Consider the following 21,186-nt stretch of genomic DNA (forward strand, 5'->3'; position numbering starts at 1 on the left):
TACAGAGGCCCCGCGTTTACAGAGGCCCCGCGCTTACAGAGGCCCCGCGCTTACAGAGGCCCCGCGTTTACAGAGGCCCCGCGCTTACAGAGGCCCCGCGCTTACAGAGGCCCCGCGCTTACAGAGGCCCCGCGCTTACAGAGGCCCCGCGTTTACAGAGGCCCCGCGCTTACAGAGGCCCCGCGCTTACAGAGGCCCCGCGTTTACAGAGGCCCCGCGCTTACAGAGGCCCCGCGTTTACAGAGGCCCCGCGTTTACAGAGGCCCCGCGTTTACAGAGGCCCCGCGCTTACAGAGGCCCCGCGCTTACAGAGGCCCCGCGCTTACAGAGGCCCCGCGCTTACAGAGGCCCCGCGTTTACAGAGGCCCCGCGTTTACAGAGGCCCCGCGCTTACAGAGGCCCCGCGCTTACAGAGGCCCCGCGCTTACAGAGGCCCCGCGTTTACAGAGGCCCCGCGCTTACAGAGGCCCCGCGCTTACAGAGGCCCCGCGCTTACAGAGGCCCCGCGCTTACAGAGGCCCCGCGCTTACAGAGGCCCCGCGCTTACACAGGCCCCGCGCTTACACAGGCCCCGCGCTTACAGAGGCCCCGCGCTTACAGAGGCCCCGCGCTTACACAGGCCCCGCGTTTACAGAGGCCCCGCGCTTACAGAGGCCCCGCGTTTACAGAGGCCCCGCGCTTACAGAGGCCCCGCGTTTACAGAGGCCCCGCGCTTACAGAGGCCCCGCGTTTACAGAGGCCCCGCGCTTACAGAGGCCCCGCGCTTACAGAGGCCCCGCGTTTACAGAGGCCCCGCGTTTACAGAGGCCCGGCGCTTACAGAGGCCCGGCGTTTACAGAGGCCCCGCGTTTACAGAGGCCCCGCGTTTACAGAGGCCCGGCGCTTACAGAGGCCCCGCGTTTACAGAGGCCCCGCGCTTACAGAGGCCCCGCGCTTACAGAGGCCCCGCGCTTACAGAGGCCCCGCGTTTACAGAGGCCCCGCGCTTACAGAGGCCCCGCGCTTACAGAGGCCCCGCGCTTACAGAGGCCCCGCGCTTACACAGGCCCCGCGCTTACACAGGCCCCGCGCTTACAGAGGCCCCGCGCTTACAGAGGCCCCGCGCTTACACAGGCCCCGCGTTTACAGAGGCCCCGCGCTTACAGAGGCCCCGCGTTTACAGAGGCCCCGCGCTTACAGAGGCCCCACGTTTACAGAGGCCCCGCGCTTACAGAGGCCCCGCGTTTACAGAGGCCCCGCGCTTACAGAGGCCACGCGCTTACAGAGGCCCCGCGTTTACAGAGGCCCCGCGTTTACAGAGGCCCGGCGCTTACAGAGGCCCGGCGTTTACAGAGGCCCCGCGTTTACAGAGGCCCCGCGTTTACAGAGGCCCCGCGCTTACAGAGGCCCCGCGCTTACAGAGGCCCCGCGCTTACAGAGGCCCCGCGCTTACAGAGGCCCCACGCTCTCCCCCACAACTATTAAACTGATTGCCGGGGAAGAGCGCGGGGCTTTTGATACTCTTACCTTCTCCTTCGCCATCTCTTCCTACAGGGTCCCTCATCATGGCACCGCGATGTCAAATGGTTGTCACGTTGCCATGATAACAGCACGCGATGTCATGTCGCGACGCCATGTAGTGTCACGTTGGTATGACAACGGGACGCCGCAAAGACATGTCATGGCAACGCGAGGGCCATTTGACATCGCGGAGCCGTGATGGCGGGACCCTGCCTGAGAAGATGCCGCCGGAGGAGGTAAGAACCCAGGCCCCACACACGTCCCGGCACCGAGCCCCGCAAACACCCCAGCCGGCCCTGCATGTGATGGCAAAAGGGTGTGGAGAAGGACTACTTTTAATATGCAAAGTTCAGCCTCCACTTCATTTTTACAAAACATGGGATCTGTTAAAATGGTTTCCATTTTCCTTCTTAAAAACACAAATATTCAAGAAACTGCACAAAAAGCTAAAGAACTTTGCCTCTTGGTCAAAAGAAATAAAATGAAAGTTACGGCTACTTTTTTTGTTTTAATTGTTTTCATTTTAATTTTGTTTTTAATCCCTGGGATACTAGTAGAATTTGGTTACCATGACACTACATAGCACGAGTGTTTGTAACAGTCGTAACCACTGCAGTTATTCAACAACACCTCTTTGCCGATCAACACGGTTTAAAAACAAATTAAGAGTAAAACTGTTTCCCTTATAAAATACATTTAAAGAAATAGCATTTTTTTTTATTTCTTCTAAAAATAGGATTTTGTTTCTTTTTATTAGGGACCCGGACGTGCAAATGATATGCCAGTCACGTGTTTCCTTCACCCCGGCAGACAGAAGCAGGGGAAGGAGGATGGGTAGGAGGTAATGGTGGTATAGGAAGGCATGAATGAAAGCTTGGTTAACACGTTATATAGTACTTGTATCATTAATTCTATTATTTCATGATTAACTGTGCCATTGTACAAGGGACTTAAGAGAAACTCACCACATCCTTCTCTGTAATGACCGAGAACTTATGACCAGATACAACTGGAACTGGTATCAGTTAAGAAATGGTAATAAAATAAAAAACGTCTGTTGTTCTTTATAACATTTTCTTGTTCTTCTGAAGATGGATAATGTTTGGAAATGATTAAACCCTACTGTACGTCAATAACGTTGCTCCCCTCAGGTTTACCATAAACTCTTCAAATCCCATTGCAACACAGTTTAGGAATGTAATTATAGGGCATTTTTTGTCAGCCCTCTGGACATGCAGCCAGACCATATTTTACAGATAACCGCTCCGATTCACACACAGCTGTGCTCTAACTCAGGGGTGTGCCAACTGGGGGGCGGCACTTACAGAGGTCCCGCGCTCTACCCCAGAACAGGTAAATAAAATGCCGGGGGAGCACGCGAGGCCTCTGTATGTCTCTTACCTGCTCTCCAGCGGTTTCTGGCACCGCCATGACAACGCCATGATAACGCGGAGTCAAATGGCAACGCGTGAAAGTAATATATAAATATATATATATACATATATACACACAGCCTGAACTCATGGCTACTGTCCCGCTCCTCCCAACCATTATGGCCAAGCACTGACATCTACTGCACTTATTCCCTCACCTGCTGTCTCTGTAAGTCTCCCAACATACCACTTAGATTGTAAGCTCTCCCGGGGCAGAGATATCCTTTTCTAGTGTCTGATTTTGCTTGTTTCATTTATTGTATTATAATTTCCTGTATTGTGCGGTCTCTTTTGCAAAGCGCCGAGTACAGCTGTGGGCGCAATTTAAATAAAGATATACATACATACCTAAAAATTAACATGCCAACTCTTTGAGGCATTTATAATCTTTCTAGTGAGTTTTAGTCCCCCCCCCAAAAAAAAATTGCACTTAGCTTCCTCAGTAACTGGAATGGTATTAGCATGGGCAGACACTGCATGATCCTTCGGGGATAGATGTGTCTTCTGGGCTGCACGTTGGATAGCTCTGACACACAGTGCAGTAGATAAGTGCATACATGTGTACAGTACTGGGTAACTCTTTGGTATTCCTAAAATCTGTTCTGTTCCCTCATGGAGGGTCAAAAAACACGCTGGAGCGGAAATCTGTCCATTTTCTCCATTTTAAATTCATGAATTCCATTTGTGTTACGATTTGAACCTTCCATTTTTTTTCCCGTTACAGAAGAGAAAAAGAACATTAAAATAATTGTGTCTCCCCAGTTTTGTTTCCCAAACCCGCCGCTCCAATTGTTTCAAAACTGTGGACTTGACCTTTCCAAACTTATAAACAGTTGACAACTGATCCTGTCTGAGACAATAGTTCAGTGTTATTAAGATTTGGGTCTAGACCAGGCGTGCTCAATTCCAGTCCTCAAGCCCCACCCCTACCCCCCTTAACAGGTCAGGTTTTCAGGATATCCCTTATTCAGCACAGGTGGCTCAATCAGTCCCTGCTGCAGCACAGTTGGCTCAATCAGTCCCTGCTTCAGCACAGGTGGCTCAGAGACTCAATCTTCGACTTTGGTGGTGCAACGCAACCTCCTACCTACTACATCATCGACTGAGTCTCTGATTGAGCCACCTGTGCTGAAGCTGGGATATCTCGAAAACCTGACCTGTTTGGGGGGGGAGAGGGGGTTGAGGGCTGGAGTTGAGCCCCCCTTGTCTAAACTGCATTACCTGATTGTGTCTACACGGCATAAACTATTTTAGACCCTCTTCTTCATTTAATTGTTAGAAATAAAAAATAAAAAATGAAGATTTTAGGACCAGCAGAAACCACAGTCTGTGGTAACAGAATTCACTCTGGTTAGTACGGTCGTTTCACCTGCTTTAATTAAGCACTGTGTGAAAGACCAAGGTCTTCAGCCGATAGACAAGCTTGGGATCTGCCCAGCAACCAAACTAACAAAGAGACCATTCATTGCAAGGACAATGTCCGCCTTTTCCATCCTATAAAGGGAACTGAATTAGGATTATTAACTCACTGGGATAGATGCAGCCGTAACATTTTAATTAACTATTACTAGCAACAGGGTGTGAATCAGAGATAAAAAGGTATGAAATAGACCGTGAGGACGTTATCTTGGGTTAAAACAGAACACTTCTTTCCAGTAAAAAATATCAATACGCGTCCCTCTTAGGTTTACTTGAACTCTCATAGATATACAAATTACAAGGCTTGACGTTGCAATGTAACAAGTGCACTCGTGTACGGTGCAATCTGAACTTCTTAACAGTTTTTCTGTGTTTACTGTTTTCCCAGAAAAATGATAACAAGCACAATACATGCCATTATTACGTATTTGGAAGCAATTACTTTTCTTCTCTCCGTTTCCATTCTCCTCTTCATCAAACGAGAGGAGCAAGTTGTGAGAGTGAGAACTGGTGGAAGGCCACGGGACTGATTAAAATGTGGTCAATTGCACGGTGATTGAGCAATAACTGCAATTGACGTGGATTATATTGAATCAGCCCATAAGACGTTCTAAAACACTGAGCAATTTGTGAAATATGTTCACACTGCAAATAGATGAGAAATGGTCCATTGATGCGGTCAGGTGACTCTGTAAGAGCACAAGACAAGACAAGTTTATATGGAGCATTTTGGACTTACCAACATGTTTAATATGTTTCAGTCTCACTGGTCCAAAAAAGTATTTTGCCCTCGGTGTCACTGCTTTCAGCCATACAGTTTGGGTGGTACAGTAGAAGAGAGATGGCAGAGCACAACCGGAAACGTCCAAAAAAAGTTTGGGAGGAAAGTGCGTTATCCATAAAAATATTTAATGGTCATGAAGGGAAAAATGGCGAGGCATTACCCTACCCACATGTTTCGTGCTTCACAGAGCACTTTATCAAGGCATACACATCCTATCATCACCAACATATTTAAAGAAGTACAATACATTGGCTTACCAATCATGAACCATATCTGGGGTGACAACTAGCATTTGGGTTCCTGGATTTATTGAGTGCCGCTTATGCTGGTTTACCAACCAGGATACCACACCCAGTACCCCACCCTTATCAAGATATACCTTTATACTACAATCATTATCCTGTATACAGTCTTTTAGCACCACGCATTATACATTTGCATACAGTTTGAGTGGCATTATGGTTTTTTTGGTGCTGAAACCTTCCAAAAATAAATCAAAATTACCCAAACAATGTCAGCATTGTACATATTTTTAAATCTTTGAAAGATTAGACTAGGTAAATACATTCAACAAAATAGTCTTTCAATAGCTTTCTGGTCTTTCCTGAGACCCCTCAACACAGAGAACGGAGGGTCAGAGGGACCAACATTAGCACTTTTTAGCTTTCTAAGTCTTGAGTGACAGCCCGAGAGATCAGTAACTAAGTATATGGCGGCCGTGCAGGTATTCGGGCACAAAGCTGGAAACGCAGGCCAGTTACTACACCTACATTGATATCAGATCCAGCTCTCCTAAGACAGAACAGCATTTATCCTTTGTTATGTAGGAGGGAAACCCAACACCCTTCATCCCAACCCTCCCTCTCTCAGTGACACGGAGAAAGGACACACCTGACCTGTATCTATAATGCAGCTTGTAAGAAAACACATTTCAGTGGAATTACCCCGAAGACAATGCAACAGAAGAAATATTATTGGGGAGACAAAATCGTTTGAAAGTTAGCCCTAGAGGAAAATAAATATTTTCAGAATCTTGTTTGAACAAGAAATGTGAATAAAAACCTTGCTGAATAAAAAAACAAAAAAACAACACAATATTAGTAATAAAGTCATCTTTAAAAAGTGCATTTTAAATAGCTCCTTAATGTGATTTTAATTCTGGGTGGTTTCCACTGGGAAATGTTTCCGAAAATAAGATTAAGTCAACCAAAATAAAGCGTACTGTACATATTACTTGTGTGGGTATTGGTGGTACATATTAAGTGCTAAGCAGTAAGCATACTGTACCAATAGACAACCCGCCATCTGAACTAGCTTTAAACCGTACCTGCCAGGTAAAGCCAGGCCAACCATGAGATGATATCCGGGCCAGTCTGTACGTCTGTAGTATATCCCTGGCTGCCCCACACAATCCTTCACATTAAAACTGTTAACTCCAGGACACTTGGCAACAATAATACAGAGCCCCAAGGAGAGCACTCACCCACTATATATGAACAGGTATACCTGGGAACCATGTGTTGAATGGGAGGAGTGAGTGAGTAATAAAATAAAAATCTTTATTTGAGTCGTAACTCAGAATGATAAAATAATGGGGGGGAACGCTGTGGATCAAGTGAAATACTATTATGAGCCAGTATACAGCGAATTTTAAAATTGGATGAATGAATACTAGATAGTGGTCGTTATACTGTCTGAACTCCTAAGAACAGTGCTTGTAGTGTACACAGCTGCCCGAGATAGCTAGAGTAATACTGATGTCCCCACCACAGATATATGGTGAGTGATATAGTAAGTACCCTCAATATGGGTGTGGACAGATGCGCTCTATGGTAAGTAGTAACAGTGGACACCTGCGTATGCCAAGTGTCACAAGACTCAATAAATCTTAGGAGTATCAGTAGCTGCTATAACAGTGCACAAGTAGTGCCTGTTTACATGTGAGATCCGTAGGTATAGATCATAGAGTGTCATGTATGCATGCAGTATAGGAAACAGAGTCAGTAGCTGCTATAACAGTGCACAAGTAGTGCCTGTTTACATGAAACATCCACAAATATGGATCATAGAATTCGTTCGTCCTTTAACAGCAAACATACCTCTTAGGAGGGGGCTGGGCACCTTCTGCTGCATGCAGGGTGCTCAAATATATCAGCCAGGGGTACGTTTGCTGTTTAAAAACCTTTATACATGGTACTAAAATAGCGCAGCCCCATGCGAAGAGCTACTGGGGATGGAAGTGCTCCGATCGCGAGCACATGTCCCGCCCCTATGACATGATGACGTCATCAATCGCCGATGACGTCATAGGGGCGGGACATGTGCTCGCGATCGGAGCACTTCCATCCCCAGTAGCTCTTCGCATGGGGCTGCGCTATTTTAGTACCATGTATAAAGGTTTTTAAACAGCAAACGTACCCCTGGCTGATATATTTGAGCACCCTGCATGCAGCTGAAGGTGCCCAGCCCCCTCCTAAGAGGTATGTTTGCTGTTAAAGGACGAACGAATTCTATGATCCATATTTGTGGATGTTTCATGTAAACAGGCACTACTTGTGCACTGTTATAGCAGCTACTGACTCTGTTTCCTATACTGCATGCATACATGACACTCTATGATCTATACCTACGGATCTCACATGTAAACAGGCACTACTTGTGCACTGTTATAGCAGCTACTGATACTCCTAAGATTTATTGAGTCTTGTGACACTTGGCATACGCAGGTGTCCACTGTTACTACTTACCATAGAGCGCATCTGTCCACACCCATATTGAGGGTACTTACTATATCACTCACCATATATCTGCGGTGGGGACATCAGTATTACTCTAGCTATCTCGGGCAGCTGTGTACACTACAAGCACTGTTCTTAGGAGTTCAGACAGTATAACGACCACTATCTAGTATTCATTCATCCAATTTTAAAATTCGCTGTATACTGGCTCATAATAGTATTTCACTTGATCCACAGCGTTCCCCCCATTATTTTATCATTCTGAGTTACGACTCAAATAAAGATTTTTATTTTATTACTCACTCACTCCTCCCATTCAACACATGGTTCCCAGGTACACCTGTTCATATATAGTGGGTGAGTGCTCTCCTTGGGGTCTTTTTCTTTCGTTGTTATATATCCCTGTTTCCCCTGATAGTAGCACCACCACTCCAGGTACTTCCATCTAGCAGTAGCGAGGGTCCCCCCCCCCCTCCCCTTAAGTTTGTGAATAATAATACAGTCCTGGTTTTGTGTTCCCATTTGCTGATTTGTTAGCAACTTCGATATAATTAGGGTTGCCAGTTATCCGGTATTGAACTGGACTGTCCTGTATTTGGACACTCTGTCCAGTAAAAAATGAGAGGTGCTGTAATATTGGACATGTATGTGGCCGGTATTTTCCTCCCTGGACATAGTGACCTGACGCACCTTTCACCATTGAGTCCAGTATTTTTGGAGAAGCCACCTGGAAACCCTAGGTATAATACAATAAGATCTGTGAAAAGCCCAACCTGAATCATAGCCACACCATGACAAAGCGCTACATGTGCGAAACGCGTTGTGTGTTTTTTGGGGGTCTACGTAGGATCCATTAAAGCTCTTATATTTGTATTGAATACCCTCTCTGGATCCTTTATTTGTCGCTCAGATAGTGCTCCGTTTTTCCTCTCTCACTCATAGATACACTGTGACCTGGTCTCCATTGGCAGATCTGCTTCATATAGACAAGAAGGTGCACACATGGGCAAGATACCTTATGGGTTGAAGGTGCAGCCCAATCCCACGTAACCGGAGAGAAATCAACATTGTGTAAATAATGTAACAGCCTAATTGTTTTCCCTATATTAATCTAACCACGTTGATTCATGTTTTGGAAAATAATGATGAACTCAATTCGTTAAGTGCCTCTGAATAGGAAGGGTTTGTCAATCAAATGTTTTCTTTAGCCTTTCCCATCCTGTCCTTATCAGAGAGCCAATAAAGCTAAGGGGAGCGGGGAAAGACGGGATTCTGACTGTACAAGGAGAAGCTGAGCACACCTAGGACATCAAATAAAAGGAGAAGCTGGAGAAAATGAAACCCCTCCTGCAGTCTCAGCTTACTTTGTTTACGTAACTTAAAATTCAATCTAACTAAAATTACATTGAAAAAAAAAATACGTTGGGTAAGAAGGCATCCATCACCTACATGTAACCCCTTTAAACATGTCAGTGATATTCATTATCAGTCCTTGGAGGCATTAAAAACAACATTTCCTCAGGCACAAAATAAACATTTCTTTATTGAAAAAATGTACTTGTATCCCCGGAGAAAATCCCTTTCATGCTGAAAAAAGTCAGATGATCCAATCTACCATTTAGTTACCTAAAATAAAGCACTTTACTTCCCCTCCCCCAGCTGTTTCTCAGCATAGCAGACCCTGCAGAATTTGCAACATGAAAATAGGTTCACTTTATTCGCTACGGCAGTGCGTGATGCAAAGACATTTTACCAGTAAAATGTATTTTATTTATATATATATATAAATAAAATACATATATATACAGTGTTCGACAAACCTATACATTTGCTCGCCCCGGGCGAGTGGATTTAACCCCCGGGCGAGTAAATATTGGCCCAAGCAGCACACGTTTGGTACTAGGTGGCGAGTAGATTTTTTTGTGTGGCGAGTAGATTTTTTTGTGTGGCGAGTAGATTTTTTTGTGTGGCGAGTAGATTTTTTGGTGATTTGTCAACCACTGTTTATATATATATATATATATATATATATATATATATATATATACACATACACACACACATACATACACACACACAAACACCAAATAAAAATACCACTTGATAGCACATTCATGTGTCTCAGACAGGCCTGTAAACCTGCCTTTCCCCATTATCTCTTAACATAACGTTTCTACTAGGAATTCTGGGTGACATGCAAATGAGCACTCAGCGAGTCACTCTTCTCTTCTTGTCCATGATAGCATTGACCCCTTTAAGCGTATGGCTGCCCTATTACACAGTTATTCAGCACAGCCTGGGTTAAAGAAGTGCAGAGCCAGTAACCCTACTCACAGACAGCAGGGTCAACCTTTTGGGTCTCATCAGTGTGAGGTTGGTTACTGGCTTTGATACACACACACACACACACACGCACGCACGCACGCACGCACGCTAATTCACCCATAACCGATGTAGCCATGTCCCCCTCGCGCACGCACCCCTCCTTCCCCGTTGCGCGCGTGGTGGCGGCCGGTTGCTAGGGAAGCAGTCGGGCGGTTGCCGGGGACGCGAGCGGCGAGCAGGCCGGTTGCCGGGGACGCGATCGGGCCGTCGCTAAGGCCGCGATCGCGTTGCCACCGGCCCGGCGGCTAGCAGAGCAGGGCGCCGCCATGACTGTGAGCTCGCGCATGCGCAGGAGGCTGCTAGCGCGGGAGGCCCCAGATAGCTCGCGCATGCGCGAGAATAGGCTGCCAGCCCCCAGGGTGCTTAGGGGCAGAGACACCTGACGCCAGGGAGCCAATCAGAAGGCCGGATTCCCCTGCTCCCAGTTAGATACATTTCGCGGGGTTTTGCAGCTACGCACTCACTCAGGATCCGGACCAGCTAGGGGTAAGAGGTGGGTGCAGGGGTCAGTGACCCTCTGCATAGGCTAGCAGCCCCCAAGGTCCCAGTTAGGTCCTGAGTCACCTAATAGCTTGTGGAGCTTAGGAACAGGCCCTAGATAGGGACACTGCCCCTTTATTTGATCAAGTAGTCAGGGACACAGAGCGGAAGCCGTGCGGCCCTGCGAGGTGGGTTCTGGGCTCAGGACACCACCAAAGACTCTAACACCAGGAGAGACATTGTTCGCGCTGGACTTTCAACCCACGTGGTGTGGAGGACGACGTCGGATCGTGCGGATTGATATCGCGGTACCCGTGGCTGGAGCCCGGGCAGGTAACCGGCAACTCACGTGCACCAACCAGGCCTATCACCAAACATAGTGGCTGCGCAGTCACACACACATATGCACAGTGGTATTTGACTCTGGGAGTACGAGACATTTGGGTGGGGTTTACTGGACATAGGGTGGGGTCACATTGTGGGTGGTAGCGTCCGCCGTGACGCCTAGAGGTGGTAGCGTCCGCCGTGACGCCTAGAGGTGGTAGCGTCCGCCGTGACGCCTAGTGTGGTTAGTGTCCGCCGTGACACCCAGTGAGGTTAGCGCCCGCCGTGGCGCATGTTGATTTGTGTTGATATATGTGGTTATACAGTAAAGTCAGTCCTGTTTTACCTTCATTCGCTTTGTGTGGTTGTTTCCTGTGAGGGCCTCCTCCCACTCCGTTGGGATCCCTCCCAGGTGGAGGCGTTGCACCTAGAGATGTATGTACCCCAGGTTCCCCAAGGCGGAAGCTCAGCCCTCCTGTGAGCCAACAGGTAATGCACCCCACCTGAGTAACTTTGCATGTTCCTACACTTCCACAGTATTATCTGCGAGTGGGTGGGGGAACACCCGTTACACCAGCTTTCTGCCAGATGCTGTAATTAGCTGAGGTTTCCGCGCTTTAACCACTGGCGGAAATGGGTACAAAAGGTACAGCTTTAATAGGTACAGAACAGAGGGTGTGGCATGAATGAAATATATTATTGTTATCATTTGTTAGGGTTATTTATAGCACACCAATATAGTGCGCAGTATAATGGGGTGTGAAGACAATAACAGTAACATGACAATATTAACATGCACAGTAGGTAAGAGAAGCCGTGTCCGAGGCGCTTTCCACCTCTTAGGATTAGAGAGTAGACGGGATAGCTATAGACACCCTGAGAACAAGACAGTTACGCTGCCGGCTGTAGCAGTGCGGGACTCGCTCAGTTTTAAGGCCTTGCCCCCGCTGTGGCGGACGCTGCGTGCACGAGAGCCCTCCCCGCAATGGCGCCGGGCCCGCTGCGAGGGGGGGCCGCAGCGCTCGCGCGAGAGCTACTCCTGCTCTCAATAGAATTGAGAGCAGGACTCGCGTCGAGCGATACGGCACGCCCCCTGGCGGTTCAGCCAATGAGGGCGAACCTGCCGGGTGACATCATGGCCGCGCCCCCGTCACTCCTCCGCCACGCCCCCCCCCGGTCTCTCTTCGTGCAGCTCCCTGCAGACCAGGTAATCGGCTGCACGCGCCGCCAATCTCGCGGGCGCGCGTTGCAGCTGAGTTACCGGGGCCGTAGCCTAAGGGTCAGCGCCACTCAGCAGCAAAGTGAATGAAGGCCGGCAGTACGTCTAATGCAGCAGGGGGGGCCAACTCCAGTCCTCACGGGCCACCAAGAGGTTCGCTTTTAAGGATATCCCTGCTTCAGCACAGGTGGCTAAATCAGTGGCTCAGTCAAAATGACAGCCACCTGTGCTGAAGCAGGGATATCCCCAAACCTGGCCTGGTGCTGGCCCTTGAGGACTGTTGTTGGCCACCCCCTGGTCTAAAAGGTATTTTTAAATCAGATAACTATGGGTATTTTCAAATGTTTTGTAAACTTTATATCAACGTCTCTCAGCTGCAAAATTGAGATTAAAAAAACAACACTATATTTAGTAAAGAAAATGAATTGCATGGTTTGCAGCCAGAAAATGTTCATAAATAAACCTGTAAGGCCCCTAAGCAATATGCTATCCAGTCTTCTTCCCACGTGCTGGAGAATATTGTAGCCCCGGCCATTTAAATGACAAACTCTTCATCCGCATTCTCGGCAGCATATTAACAGGCGCCTAAGTGTCCTCTTGTTAATCAGATGCTTCATAAAGTTTATACTATTTTGTATCTAATCATTTTTTATATGCCTAAACACCAGAATCATTCTATGGGTACATTAACCCTAATTTACAACGATCACCTAGGTACTTTATATACCATGCCACTATTTCACTGCTACGCCTCCAATTTAAGGGAGTTATTCTAGAATTCTTTAAAGCGGGTTTTTGAATAATTTTCTTTAACTGTGCGTGATCTGCTAACCCCAACATGCCTTGCAATGTACTGCTATATAATGCCTGACGTTGAAGAGTAAAAATCCCAGGACAAACTCCTAAAATAGTCAGCAATGTTTAATCTTCTGTAGTATACGATCCAATTTGTCCAATTTGCTGTTTCCTAATTTTTTTTTTATGAGAGGACCTTAAAAAGAAAAGAAAGTTCCATTGTTATATTTTTATGTCTTTGGAGAGAGAACGTATAAAACAGCGAGCTGTCTGAACCCCACAGTATACTGCATTCATTGGATTCCTCTTGGATAACTTCCAATCTTCCAGTAAAAATCAGGATTTTAAAAAAAGGTACCGTACCTTCACACAATACTAAATATAAAAAAATTAAAAGTTGTAAAATGTTAACAAGACTTGTTATGCCCTGTGTATATAGTGTGTATTGTCACATCACATCCTGACTGATGCAAATGGTTAGAATTGATTTAGCCTCTCTGTAATTAAACTGGGCCCAGATTTACTCTTAGGTGCATTAAGGCTTAGCACCATTAAGTTAATCTGGGCCTTAGTGTCCTGGACTGTTTCCTTGTCATCTATCACCAAATGGAAAGGGAGAACCCCTCCCCCCATAGTTTAACTGTCTCTATTTGAGCCAGTCCAGCTCTAAATTAGCAAAGCACAACTAGGCAGAGATGCATGCCATGGTGTGTGGTCCTTATTGTTTCATGAGACCTATAAAGCCCTTACAATGATACTGCAAAGCTGGAAGAGTGGAGTATCTGCTCTGTGTGCCCTGGCCCAGGTAGTGCCCCCTGGCCCAGATAGTGCCCCCATATGGATCTGTAAGGGAATTTCTTTTCAGAGAAACAGGTGACTTTGTTTGTTTGTGTATACATATATATATATATATATATATATATATATATAAAGCAACTGTAAATATTACTGTATGTTCATTTGCATGTCTTAGACAGGTCTGCAACCCTGTCTATATATATATATATTTTTTTTTTATTATTATTAGTATTTAGCAAAGAAAAGGACAAACAGAGACTAGAATTAGTTTAATTTATTTTGACAGGAGAATGGAAGCATTTTCTGCCATGAAGAAAATTCTGTGTTACCAACACTCTATGCTTAATTAAATAGTGAAAAGGCAATAAAACATTTATTTTTTTTCCAAATTATCATCACGGTGACTGTACTGTATGCATCCTTGTAAATTTGTAATGATAAACCATGCCATCAAATTCTCCAACATGAGGCCCATGAAAATAGGTACAATACCGTCTTGTTCCTCTCTGTGGGATACAGGAGCTTATCAGCACGTGAGCACCTCTCCACACACAGGCAGAAACAGGTGCACAGAGTATTAAGAGGTAGAAGACATAATAAACAGCACTGTACCTGCAGTTTGACAGTATGCACCATTAAACCATTAAACACAGATGTAATAACCAGCCTTTGTTCAAATGGATACAAATGTAATGTTTAGCCTTCTTCCACTTTTAAAGCTCCAGTCTGCTATTTGTGATGATACAAATTCCGCAAGCCCTGGAAAACCTTTGCTCAAAATAAACCAACCCAAACAAACAAAAACAAAAAAGCCAATTATAATCCCTGGGAAAATGTATTTTCACAAGCAAGTGTACACATTCCAAAAGCCATGTCTATAAATGTGACAAGTATGACTGGACAGGACTTTGGTTAAACAATTTCAGTGTTGCATACTATGACTTAAACACAAGACCACTAACCAACTGATTAACTGATTGTCCCTGGAAAAGTTGCCTATATTCAGGCACTCAATGATTACTGTATATCAAAGAGAATATATTGACCTATATTTGGATAAATAACGGAGGCCATATAATTAATTGGTTACTTGCTTGTTAAATTGTGACTGAATTGTGAGCAAGTTTGTGTGCATAAAAAATATAATTTTTAGTCTTATCAGATCTCTTTTGTTCTCTTGTCAGCTACTTTTGAAGGGCAGGATGCTATCTAAGTTTTCCAGGCTCCTCCCTTTCAGGATCAAGAAGACAGGTTTGCAATTCTTTGCATTCTTTGCTGTACACCTCCTTGTCACAGCCTGTATCTCGAGGAATGCTTACTCAGGAATTTGGCTTGATAATTGCAGATTAACAAAAAGAAATACCACATCAAAAGAGAAGGGTTTCTCAAGTGAGTATATCTGTGTGTTTGGATTCAATGACTTCCGAAACCTTTTATTTTTTATCCTCCAGACACACATACAGTGACACAGCTTTACACAGTGCTCAGTGGGATAACCCCTGTTCGAAAACCAGTGTTGGCTCCATGTGACCTTGAGCAAGTAACTTTATCTCTCCCAAGTCACCAAAATTATATTGTAAGCTCTACAGGGCAAAAACGCACTCTGCATTTATATATGTGTGTGTGTGTGTGTGTGTGTGTGTGTGTGTGTGTGTGTGTGTGTGTGTGTGTGTGTGTGTGTGTGTGTGTGTGTGTGTGTGTGTGTGTGTGTGTGTGTGTGTGTGTGTGTGTGTGTGTGTGTGTGTGTGTGTGTGTGTGTATTATATATATATATATACACAAAGTAGAGCTAATTCATGCTAATGCAGTCGATGCAAGATTAGCATTAAACAGATAGTTGTTTGAAGCACTGCAGAATAGGTCATTATTATTGTATCCAAAAGTAATTTGGCCAAATAGTTGTACATTTTAAACGCGTGGCCCCAAAAGTATTTAATTTGGCAATTCACAGTTCTTTATTATTTTTTATTACGAACACATTATTTCGTAGTGCAATACTCCAGCAGATTCAGTTGCTAAAAAAACACATATATAGAATATTTTGTGTGGGGGCTTAGAAATGCTCCCCAAGATAACGTTTACAAGAACACCTTAAACCAGGGGTTCTCATCTCCAGTCCTCAAGATTCCCCCCCCCCCACCCCCAGAAGACCGAGCCACTGATTGAGCCACCTGTGCTGAAGCTGGGATATTCTGAAAACCTGACCTGTTGGGGGGGAGGGGGAGGTCTTGAGGACAGGAGCTTAGAACCCCCCCAGCCTTAAACAGTTTTCATGTATGTCCAATGTGCAAACTCTCCAGTACATTCTGGGACTGCTGCAGCTTCATAGTAATACAGTGCCAACTCCAATTAATAAACCACAAGCCTGAGCCTCTGCCAGTTAAGTGTAAGATGTGTGTACACTAATTAGTTTAGAACAAATAACAACATGCACACCTAACCACTCTCTCTCCTGTGTCAGGCAAACAACCTCTGCATAGCGGGCCAAAGGATTGGCTCAGTAAGTGGCTGATTCAACTCCTGGTGTCAGCTCCTTGTGACCTTGGGCAAATTATCTGCCAGTGCCTCAGGCCCCAAAAAATAAGATTGTGAACTCTACAGGGCCGGGACTGCACACATTTTAAGTACAGCACTGCATAGACTGTCAGGGTTATACAGGACTACACGTTTATAATTAATATTATGTTTACTGTACTTTGATACTTTTTTTTTTTTACAAATTAAGAAACGACTAATTATATCTCCCTATGTTTTACTCTCTGAGTGAAATTAAATATCAGGGAATGGTCACTGTCCCTATTTATACATCTCCCCTTCTTTAGCCCTCCTTAACATTGTGGAGTGGAGGAAAGACGTGATAGAAGGGAATAGCATGAGCTATAAATGTGGGGGCAAGAGAAGCTACACACATGGGATATAACAGGTGTAATGGAAAAGGGCAGAGGTGGATGGGACAGAGGGGAGCTAGAAGGCATAGGAAGGGGGCAAAGGAGGTAAGTTACATAGTTACATAGTTACATAGTAGATGAGGTTGAAAAAAGACATATGTCCATCAAGTTCAACCTATGCTATATTTAGACAACAGATACTTTATCCTATATCTATACTTATTGATCCAGAGGAAGGCAAACAAAAAAAACCCACTTAGGGGAAAAATTAATTCCTTCCTGACTCCAAGAATTGGCAATCGGATTATTCCCTGGATCAACATCCTTCCCATGTTTACTTATTTGGTATATCCCTGTATACAGTACCTTTCCCATCTAAAAAGATGTCCAATCTTTTTTTGAACAAATCTATTGTATCTGCCATCACAGTCTCTATGGGTAATGAATTCCACATTTTAACTGCCCTTACTGTAAAGAACCCTTTCCTTTGTTGCTGGTGAAATTTCCTTTCCTCCAACCTTAAGGGATGGCCCCGAGTCCTTTGTACTGCCCGTGGGATGAATAGTTCTTTTGAAAGCTCCTTGTATTGTCCCTGAATATATTTGTATATAGTTATCATATCCCCTCTTCGACGCCTCTTTTCTAATGTAAATAAATCTAATTTAGCTAGCCTCTCCTCATAAGTTAGAATGTCCATCCCCTTTATTAATTTGGTGGCTCTTTTCTGCACTCTCTCTAGTTCCATAATGTCTTTTCTTAGGATTGGTGCCCAAAATTGTACTCCATATTCAAGGTGTGGTCTTACTAATGCTTTGTAAAGGGGCATAATTATGTTTACTTCCCTTCCATCCATTGCCCGTTTGATGCAAGAGAAGATCTTGTTTGCCTTTGCAGCTACTGCATGACATTGGGCACTATTGCTAAGCCTGCTGTCTACAAGCACTCCTAAATCCTTCTCCATCAAGGATTCCCCCAATATATCTCCATTTAATTTGTAAGTCGCCTTTTTATTCTTGCATCCCAAATGCATAACCTTACATTTATTTGTATTAAACCTCATTTGCCATTTACCTGCCCACGTTTCCAGTTTCTCCAAGTCCTTCTGGAGAGAAATTACATCCTGCTCGGATTCTATTACCTTACACAATTTAGTATCATCAGCAAAGATGGAGACTTTGCTCTCGATCCCAACCTCAAGGTCATTAATAAACAAGTTAAAAAGCAGGGGTCCCAGTACCGATCCTTGAGGTACTCCACTCACGACTTTAGCCCAACCTGAAAAAGTTCCATTTATGACAACCCTCTGTTGTCTGTCCTTTAACCAGTTTTCAATCCAGGTGCATATATTATTACTGAGTCCAATTTTCTTTATTTTGTACACCAACCTCTTGTGTGAAACCGTATCAAAAGCCTTTGCAAAATCTAAGTAGACCACATCAACTGCATTACACTGGTCTAAATTCCTACTTACCTCCTCAAAGAAACAAATAAGGTTAGTTTGGCAAGATCTATCCTTCATAAATCCATGCTGACTATTACTAATAATTTTGTTTTCCATTAGGTATTCCTGAATATTATCCCGTATTAAACCTTCAAGTAGTTTCCCTACTATTGAAGTCAGGCTTACAGGTCTGTAATTCCCCGGGTGTGATCTAGCCCCCTTTTTAGATATAATGAAGGAGAGTGCTCCAGTAGAGTGAAATGAGAGTAGTGAAGGGCATACAAGATAGTCACGTAGATAAGTGGGAGAGGGATACAGGTAAGAAGGCAAGCAGTTTCAGAAGAGGTATATAAAATAAGTGGGGGGATAGAAGATGAGGTAAGGGGGGCATTGGATCAGTACCCTGATCTCATGTTATGGTATGAAATGACAGAATCTTCCTGTCTTCGTGTTGTGGATTCTCGGATGCAAATCTACTTATTATAAAAGCATCTAATGGTCATAAGCCCCCCATAAGAAGCTGCGTCCTGGCTTTGGCTGCAAGAGACTCAATTGCATATGACTATTCAGCACAAAAAAAACCACTGTGAATAAAACAGGTGTAGATGTGACCAGCAGCACAGAGCAGCACAGAGCAGCACAGCACAGCATGTGTACATCACAAGAATGTGACCCCCCTACCCCCACCGACCACTGTTCCCTTCTCTGTCACCACCATCTCCTCCTCTAATCCCACAAGTCGTGGAATCATGAAATAACCCATTGAAAGTCCAATGCAAGAAAGTACACAATAAACTCAACATCCAAATAAAATAAAGAACAGCTGATGTTCTCCAAGTAAAATGACCGAAATGTTCACGTCTTAGATTCCTAAAATCAGATTCTCATATCATATCCTTTCTTACCTTTGTCCTGGGAAGAGACCAGCACAGCAAGGAATGCAGCACAGAGCAGCAGGATCTGAGGGCACCTGCAAAGCACAGGGAGGAATTACTATGGCACAGCCACACAAGGGGGACAGTGTAACAAGGTAGAGAGAGGGGACACAAGCTACACAAAGTAACAGGACAGAGAGAGGGGACACAAGCTACACAACATAATAAGGCAGAGAGAGGGGACACAAGCTACACAACGTAATAAGGCAGAGGGGACACAAGCTACACAAAGTAACAGGCCAGAGAGGGGGGACACAAGCTACACAAAGTAACAGCACAGAGAGAAGGGACACAAGCTACACAACGTAACAGGACAGAGAGAGGGGGGACACAAGCTACACAAAGTAACAGGCCAGAGAGAGGGGACACAAGCTACACATTGTAACAGCACAGAGAGAGGGGACACAAGCTACACAAAGTAACAGCACAGAGAGAGGGGACACAAGCTACACAACGTAACAGGACAGAGAGAGGGGACACAAGCTACACAAAGTAACAGGCCAGAGAGAGGGGACACAAGCTACACAACGTAACAGCACAGAGAGAGGGGACACAAGCTACACAACGTAACAGCACAGAGAGAGGGGACACAAGCTACACAATGTAATAAGGCAGAGAGAGGGGACAAAAAGACACACAAACTAATAAGAGAGAGGCAGGACACAAGATACACAAAGTAACAAGGCAGAGAGAGGCGACACAACAAACAAAGTAACAGGACAGAGAGAGGGGACAAATAGACTCACAAAGTAGTATAACATACACACAGAGGTGACAAAAGACATAGAAAGTAACAACACACAGAGAAGGGTCTAACACACACACACACACACACACACACACACACACACACACACACACACACACACACACACACACACACAACACACACTTTATAATCAATTTTCAGGAGGTTAAAACTCTTACCTGAGGATCATCTCCAGTTTGTGAGTATGGGTGAGATCAGAGGAGCAGCTGAGCACAGAGACACGCAGCCGGCTCTGAGACTCCAGGCACACGTTATTCGCAGTGCACACACACACACTCACACACTCACACCCTACAAAGCGCTGCTTTGCGATAAGAGTAGAGGGTGCAGGGCACTGGAAGCAGACTGCAAGGTCCTAAAGCCCATCCCTGCCACTCATCTGCATATTGCTGGGGCTGCAACCTATTCTATGCCAGTGGGGACTGGAAATCAGAGCCCTGAAGAGAAGATGCTGCAGAATAGATTGTCATTGTTTTGCAGAGAGAACATTCACATTGCCCTAAGATTTTGCTAAGGGGCAGAACAGCAGCAAATGTGTCAAGAGAAAAGTCCTAAGACATGAATATACTGTAGTGACTAAGAAGTGACTAACAACTTGAAATTGCTCAGGGAATACTTATTTAACCCAGGCTGTGCTGGAAAAGCTGTGTAATACAGCAGGCATACGTTTATAAGGGCCCATGTTAAAATGGGCAAGAAAGGCTACAGTGACAAACTGAGAGGTCTCATTTGCATGTCATTACCCAGAATTCCTGGCTGCAGTGGAAGTGTTGTATACTACGAGATAATGGGGAAAGACCTGTCTGAGACATGTAAATACACCACAAGTGGTATTTTTTATATTCAGGGAAGACACAAACCTAATGGGATATTTTCTAAATTCTGGAAAGCAAAATAAAAATATGGTGTGAGCACTGAAAAATAACCTAAACAATCTAATTATTTAAAAATCGCTGGTCCTAGAGTGTATCTTTTCAATTAAAAAAAAATATATATATATATATATATATATATATAATATATAATCAAAAAATAAACAGATGATACCGTTCTGTGGCTAACAAAATGCTTTTATTTGTGCGAGCTTTCGAGATACACTGATCTCTTCTTCCAGCGATGTTACAATCGTTATATCGTTATAATATATATATAATACTGAGTTAAGTTATGGTGAGTAAACAAAGTGACAAAAACCCTCCACAGCAAAGCAAATATGCAAATGTAAATATAGCTGTATGCTCATCTGCATGTCTTAGGCAGGTCTGCAACCCCGCCTTTC

At 44.7% G+C, this 21,186-nt stretch overlaps 1 protein-coding gene across 1 annotated transcript in view; it reads right to left on the reverse strand.

The window, feature by feature from the left end:
* COL18A1 (collagen type XVIII alpha 1 chain) overlaps positions 1-20,342 on the reverse strand; it is a 137,729-nt gene extending 117,387 nt beyond the window's left edge. The window contains exons 1-2 of the mRNA XM_075607421.1: positions 20,066-20,342; positions 19,109-19,173 (exon numbers count right to left, since the gene is read on the reverse strand). Coding sequence (XP_075463536.1) covers positions 19,109-19,173; positions 20,066-20,076 — 76 coding nt within the window. The 5' untranslated portion in view covers positions 20,077-20,342. The remainder of the gene's footprint in view (positions 1-19,108; positions 19,174-20,065) is intronic.
* Positions 20,343-21,186: the final 844 nt, after the last annotated feature.

The sequence above is a fragment of the Ascaphus truei genome, chromosome 7, assembly GCF_040206685.1.
Source record: "Ascaphus truei isolate aAscTru1 chromosome 7, aAscTru1.hap1, whole genome shotgun sequence".
NCBI lineage: Eukaryota > Metazoa > Chordata > Amphibia > Anura > Ascaphidae > Ascaphus > Ascaphus truei.